A 7,389-nucleotide genomic window follows, 5' to 3' on the forward strand; every position below is an offset into this window, starting at 1 on the left:
AGTTTCATGAAGAGGTCTCGCAGCAAAATTATGTACAAGGTCTGGAGGGAAGAGCTCAGACTAGTTGAATCACTGCAGTAAAAGGCACCAGGTGCCATATAAATGATTTTGAACTGAAACCTGAAGTCATGGCTCAGAAGGATCCCTGCAACAACTTGATAATCTGACACTCAAAGAGATAACCAAACTAATCTCTCGGACCTAAGTCCGAAGTATTGATAAAACTATATCAGTATATGAAAGCCGCAAAATAGAACAAGAGTACAGCATATCAGCACCATGAGCTTTGTACGAGTAGACCAAACAGTTCATCACAAGGTTACCACAATCCTCATATAAGAAGCATACTGCATTGCATCCTAAGAAGGATGAAATGCGGAGTTTCAACTACCATTTTGCACATGAAGTTATCCCCACATTCCCAATCTTGCCAATGTGGTGGTGGTGTAGGCGAAGTTAAAGAGAAAGGACGGCACAAGTGCACACCAGCTGATGAAAGCCATTGTAACAGCAGTCCTCAACCTTAAACAAGGAAGGGCTTCGCAGTACTTCACATCATTATCAATCAGAATAGTGATGCCTGCCGATGCACATGCTGCACTCAAGGTTACGGTCCCTGTGATCTACAGAAAACATCAAGGTGAAAAATGGATGAGTTTCAGGGAAAAGAAAAATGCGCTTCTTGTTAAGAAAGTCATTTGCTATTCATGAATTTGAAACATATTAACGTACAAGTCTAAAATGAATGACAGGCGGTTGTTTGGTTCAGGTGCCTGAGAAAATATGACTCACCCAGTCTCCAACGAAAAATATGCGTACAGCTCGGAGATTTAACAAGGAACATTTGACAAGAAGTGCATAGATATACACAAAGGCTAGTGCGATGCTCCACAAACATTGCAGACTGGTAGCTGCTATGAGGTAGCTGGTCAGAAGAACAACAATAAGTTAAGTTCTTCATTTATAGAAGAGAAACAAAATCAGGTATTGAGTTCTAATGATGCCAACATCCAAGGTGAAAAAACTATGATTTTACCTAATTGCTCACAGAAATTAGATACACCAAAGTAGTACTTTTCATGTAAATGAATACTATCTCCAAGTAGATCTCCAATTTTTACCTCAATGACATGCATTCACATGATTTGCCTATCACAATCACAATATTCTGAATTTCAGTAACCAAAAAATATTAATCCACTTATCAACAGAAACAACAAAATGCGTTTCGAAACTATGCATACAAACACCAGCTCCTAATCTATCTATTCTATTATATATATATTAAAAGCACACAATTCAAAACAAAAATAGAGAAATATCATAGAAATTACCACAAAAATCAGAAACATCCAACCATTAATCTTGTAGGCCCTGTGGCAACCATCAAAACATTAGTCGATGGAACTTCTTAAACCATCCCCTCCGAGATTAATCGTTGCTATTAGATTGAGACTGGACAGCTCCTCGCGATAGAAAAAAAAGTGACAACCACGCCCGTGTTGTCATCATCCCCCTTTTTTCTTTTTTAAGAACCGCCCCCTTGGCAATTTATATTTAACTAATAGGCGGATTCGCATCCGATTGTACAATGTCAATCAGGAAAGCAGGATTGAACCGTAGCTGCTCTCACCGGCGCTTGCAAACAGGATTGAACAGTAGTGCAGATTATACAAGGTACCGTCGCTTCCTCTGTGCAGAGTAGATCAGATCAGATAGATGACAAGCTCGACCGTGGAACTTCTACACTGTTTCCATCGCACCGCTTTATGAATAAAGAACAAACAAAAGAACACGGCTGAATGATACAAGGTAGTGAGAAAGCCCTCTTACAAAGCAAATTCCAGGATAACCTGACAACATAAACGCACGCAACTACGTTGCCTAGAAATAATACAGGTAGGCCTGAATACGACGCCGCGACACACCCTATGACACCTAAGCTCCACGACAACACACTGAGGAGGGGGAATGACACAAAGCATCGCTGCTGCCGAGTCCGAGACGGACAAGGTTCTTCACCTGGAGCCCTGGCATGAAGAGGAGAACCACAACGACGTCCTCGAGAGGGGAGCAGTGGCAGAGCTGCAACACCAAACCTGGGCGGGCCAATACAAAGAAAGCCAACTATTTTTACCAGCTTTGCCTAATTTACCCATCCAATCTCTTAAACACGCTACAGGATGGGCGGGCCATAGCCTATTTCGCTAAGCCGTAGCTCCGCCAGTGGAGGGGAGAGGGTACCCACGGGCATCGCCACTGTCAGCGTCAAAGCAAGGAGCTTTCGCTGGACAGCTCACATGTGTCACCAAGAGGCCTCCTACAGGACAACCACGTCACGCATGAGCCTCCAGATCTGGTTTTGGGCGTCGCCACTGTCCATGACAAATAGCGAGCCTGAGCCACCCACCGCTGCACCCCTCACTGCCCCCTCTGCCAAGAGGCCACCACCGCCGTCATGGTGCCCACCAGATACCTAACCATGCACACCGCCACCCAGGGTTGCCGCCCCAACATCCATGGTGAGAGAAGCCACCAACCGCCCACTTTACAGCCCGTCAACCACGGTAGGAAGAGCAGAGGCACCTCATCCTACTCGTAGACAGGACTTGGCCTAGCGAACTCGCACGGCGCCACATCCATGGACTTCCATCCATCCACCGGCGCAGCGATGTCCCCACCACCACCATTACCCGCCGCGCCCGCGAGAAGAGGAACTCACTACTCGTGAGCACCACTTGGACCGAGCCCAGCGCCTCACCTACTTGGAGCGACAGCTCTGACCCGCCCTAGGCCCATATCTAGCCCACCCAAGTGCGAGACCTAGGTCCGGACCCTCTCTGTCGCCACGGGCCCAGGAGAAGGAAGGTCGCCACCACCACCCGCACCCCCCGCCGCCACAAGCGTGTCGGCAACCTGTGCAACCATCATGAGCTCTCACCATGGCGTCAGCCGAATTAGAACACACCACTGTAGCCCAACTCCCTGCACCACCCTCGCTGATCGCCGCCTCGGCGTCAGATCCGACCAGATCTGGCTGGGGACCAGCCCGCAGCCCGCGCACAACAGCCCGAGGAGAAGACACCACAGCCGGTGCACCACGTACAAGCACCAAACTGTTGTTGTCCCACACGCTCGCCGTTAAGTCCCGCGTCACCCTAGCGCCCTCGCTCGAGAAGCCGCCCCACACCGGTCGGGCTTTGCCTGTAGGCGGCGGGGGAGAAAGGCCGAAAGGAGAGACTCGTGGCGTGCTGCGGTTTGCCCTTGGCCACCCACGAGAGCGACGTGGGTGTGGGGATTCTGAAAATGAAACTCTCCCTCTGCGTTTCTGATAATTATGTAAATCATTTTTGAAGCCCAGAGGTGATGCTCTCCTCTTCAGGATGTCGTTGCGGTTCTTCTCTCCGTGCCAGGTTCAAGGTGAAGGCCTTTGTGCATCTCGAACACGGCAGCGGCGACGTATAGCGCTGTTTCCCCTCCTGAGGGCATTGTCATGGAACTTAGGTGTCCTGGGGTGTTTTCTTGGTTTTGTATTCAGGCCTACATGTGTAATCTTTCGGCAACATAGTCGCGTGTGTTTAGGTTGTCCAGCTATCCCAGGATCTACTGTGTAAGAGGGCTTCCTCACTAGTTCTATCGTTTGGCTGTGTACTTTGGTTTGTGCTTTATCTATAAAGCGGGGCGAAAGTCTGTTCCGAGATTCATAGCCTTATGTCAGCTGCTCCAGCCTCGTTGGATTTCGTCCTCCGCACATGACGCATGTCTCTCACTCATTCCATATTTCCTCCTTTCAACTCTAGAAATAAAAGCGCCATCAAACTGCACATGCACATTGTTGTCTAACGTACATCCCTAGGCTTGCCCGAGCACCATACATACAGAACCATAGGATGCACTCCTGGGAGTGGTGTTGCAATTGTGACTCGTGCCGGGCAGCGAGTAGGTTCACCCCTTAAACTCTACCATCATGGAGTGAAGGAGGTCCAAGTTTCCAACACACGTAAATGACCGGCACCATTTACTATTAATGCGAGGTTATTAATTGACGAGGTTTTTGTGGTTGCAAAGGCGTGGAAAAATGCCGGAGGAAGAGAAAGTAAGCTACAAACTTCTTAGGTAATGCCTTACAATAAGAAGTATGCATAAAACATGGCCAATAGAAGTGATTACATTGGTCTAATGTATTTTGGAATTCAGAATTCAGATAGGCAGCCTGCCCCAACTTGCTTGGGATAAAAGGCTTTATTGTTGTTGTGGAATTCAGCCAGGCGACTAATGAACTAGTCATCCATAGTTGTAATTAAAAAAATTGGGAATACAGAGGAGATCTGCGTGCCGATGTATTAAGATAAGAGAGAAATAGAGTACCACCACCCAATTACAAATAGAGGTTTTGTTACAGTTGCTTTGACGCCCCAAAAGCAGCCAAGAACCACCACCCCGCCAAACAGCCCTACAAGCAAAATTACGGGATTACTGTCCTAAGGCTATTGTTACCCACCATCCTCCAATCACCAACCAATAGTCGTATTAAATCAATTGGTTGGCATAATACATAGAGGATTAGAACTCAGTTGATTTTTCTTGGCACACATATACAAGTGATTAGGAGGCAGATGTAAAACCGCATCAAACTAAAAGCAGCTACATGTCTCTAGGAGTGAATATTTTGAGGAGTTACTTGGGGATGAATAGAACAACATACTGATTGTTTCTTTTAAGTTGCCAGGGACAATGGGTGAAGCATAATATTCTTCTTGGTTTTTCTTTACTAAAAATTGTATTGCTTCAGGTATAGCATGATATTTAATATCAATGAGCTCATAAGTCTTATTAAAAAAATGTAGCGAACAAAGATGTTGCCTGGAGCATATCACTGTCACTAACTTGGTGGATGATAGCTGAATAATTATTACCAAGACTGATTTACAACTGTTAAACCATCATGATTGACCTATATAAAGCATAGTTGTAACTACTGGACCTAAAAAGTATCACAACCGTTAGTTTAGATCATAATTATATATTTGGACATAACTACATTATTAATTATACCTAATAAACATACATATTTCTTCATAATTTTGCATCTACCATCTCACATGTGTTAGATCATCATAACTATATCTAGACAGATCTTCATAGTTGTACCTAAACACAGATAGATTTTCGTAGTTCTACCTAGACATATTAGATCAGATCATATTACATAAATGCCCGTAACTTGATCTGGTGACTCATATGGTGGACATTTATATGGACCACAACCGATCGACCATCATAACTAAATGTAAATATTAATCGATGTAAATCTGGTGTGTCTTAATGATTATTGGAACACATTTTTTTCCAGAAAACACAAAAGATTTGCGCTTCAATATATTAAGATGAGAACAACATTCGCTTTGTACAGGAAGAACTACACTGTGATCCCTCGCCCTAATCCCCAGACGAATGACAGTGAAGGTTTCCACAATACCTCTCACCACTATCGTCTGACTTTGATTAGCAATGTTATCGAAGACTCTACCATTCTGTTTCTAGGTTTATATCTCCGCCTATATCTGCTACTAACCTAACTATGTTGATCCAAATGACATACCATAAGTATGCGTACTGGCCTAATATCACATCCAAACAGAACAATCAGAAAATCATGATCCGAACATCAACCAATATCATAGACTTGGTTATGGTTAGCTTTATCTAGTTTGGTAGCAGTTTGTAGTAACAGACCGTATGGTTTCTCTACAAGAAATTGGAGAGGGAGGACTCTCTTTTGCTAAAAAAATGTAGAAAATATCACATAACCTACAAACAAGTGAGTGGTGGCTGACCTGATATACTTATGTACTGAGATAATATAAAAACACGGTCTAAGCTTTAATTACAGATACTGATAACATGTAGAAACAACATGCCAGCTCACGCCCGGTCAGAAAAAGAACGCACTAACTCACGTTAAAACCTACCGACTAGCTGGCTTGCTATCTGAATTTTAGTTTTGGGTGTTGATTTAAATTCACATTCAATCGACACATGTAGACATATAGTTTGGCGTCCTTCCAAATAAAATAGTAACACATAACTTCGAAGATCCAATTTTTTTTGTTTATTTTCCCACGCAATTGCACGGTACCCCATGCTGTGGGTGACTCATCGTCGAGAGATCGGTTGGTCGAGGGCTCTTTCTTTTCAAGTAGTCTCGGTGGGTGAACTCAGCTCCCACAGAAGAAGTCAGTAGTGAATCACAGAACTCATGCATGTAATCAGTGACTAGGGATCGATCAATCGGATGCAATCAAATCATACAAAAAGAATTGGAAAAGGGATTAGTTTCCACAGAAACGTTTATGACCAGCAAACAAAACTAAAAGCATTTCTTGAGATACTCTTTATGCTGCATCCAAGAAGACAGCTGAGATAACACCACAACGAACATGATCCAATTGTCCAAATCAATTTTACAGAGCGTAAAATATTGAAATGCATGAATAGATATAAATATTCTCTTTCTGAAGGAATTAAGGAACCCTAATAACCTTTTCGATCAGAAACCTGTTCCACATATTATCTCTCATACAGATACTCCGGAAAATCGGATAATTAACGAATAGTCATCCTAAAGCCCATAATCTACACAACTAAATACCGGAGATCTCAACTGAAAAACCCACAGGTAGACGAGACAGGAAGGGTAGGGTGGGGCACCTGAAGGCGGAGCAGAAGGGGAAGATGTCGGTGGACGCCATGACGGCGATCGAGGCGGCAGCGAAGAGGGCCTGCAGGAGGCGGAGGCCGACCCCGCCAAGCGTCCCCGGCGTCCCCTGCGGGATCCTCGTCCACACTTCGGGCGGGGGAGCATCCGCTAGCCCTACCTGCGGCGGCGGCGCGACCACGGCCACCGGGTACACCGCCGACGGCCGGCAAACAGGCAGCATCTCCTTACAGGGGTTTGCGAGATTTCAGAGGCCGGGGAACGAGGAAGAGGAGGCGCTGACCCGAGAATGTCAGTGTTCGGTTCAGTTTGGTCTGGTCGCTCTGAATGTCAGTGTGTCCACGTGAATGAAACTTGGCATTTTAGGGACGACATCTGTCTTCGGCGGCCTCGTATATGTGCACGTTTGGCATATGACTCGCGGAGCCTCCGGTGCCTGCTCTTTCCGGGAAACTTCCTCTGTTGGATATATTAAATTAAAAGACAGAAATAAAAACGCATAATTATATTATATATAAAAATAAAGAAATCAGAAGGCTTGAGGAAGCGAATCAACCTGTGGTTGAGTTGGTTAGGTGGACAGTGGTATCCCCAACCCACCAGGGTTCAAATCCTGGTGCTCGCATTATTTCTGAATTTATTTCAGGATTTCCGGCGATGCGCTTTCAGTG

The 7,389-nt window shown here is 45.1% G+C and overlaps 1 protein-coding gene across 1 annotated transcript; it reads right to left on the reverse strand.

The window, feature by feature from the left end:
- Positions 1-215: 215 nt before the first annotated feature.
- On the reverse strand, positions 216-7,071 carry LOC123130382 (CASP-like protein 16). Its single transcript, XM_044550290.1, has 3 exons — positions 6,712-7,071; positions 793-925; positions 216-623 (listed from the first exon to the last, which is right to left on the reverse strand). Exons 1-3 carry the CDS (start codon positions 6,939-6,941, stop codon positions 408-410), a joined length of 579 nt encoding a protein of 192 aa, XP_044406225.1. The 5' UTR covers positions 6,942-7,071; the 3' UTR covers positions 216-407.
- Between the last annotated feature and the right edge of the window lie 318 nt (positions 7,072-7,389).

Source organism: Triticum aestivum, chromosome 6A (genome assembly GCF_018294505.1).
Source record: "Triticum aestivum cultivar Chinese Spring chromosome 6A, IWGSC CS RefSeq v2.1, whole genome shotgun sequence".
NCBI classification, from domain to species: Eukaryota; Viridiplantae; Streptophyta; class Magnoliopsida; order Poales; family Poaceae; genus Triticum; species Triticum aestivum.

Bases quoted from the DNA above. Each gene is read 5' to 3' on its own strand.
- LOC123130382 (XM_044550290.1), bottom strand. From the start codon at position 6,941: ATGCTGCCTGTTTGCCGGCCGTCGGCGGTGTACCCGGTGGCCGTGGTC. The intron at 926-6,711 runs GTGCCCCACCCT...TCTTCTGACCAG, and splicing joins CCCTTCTGCTCCGCCTTCAG to CTACCTCATAGCAGCTACCA. The intron at 624-792 runs GTGAGTCATATT...TGTTTTCTGTAG, and splicing joins TATTTTTCGTTGGAGACTGG to ATCACAGGGACCGTAACCTT.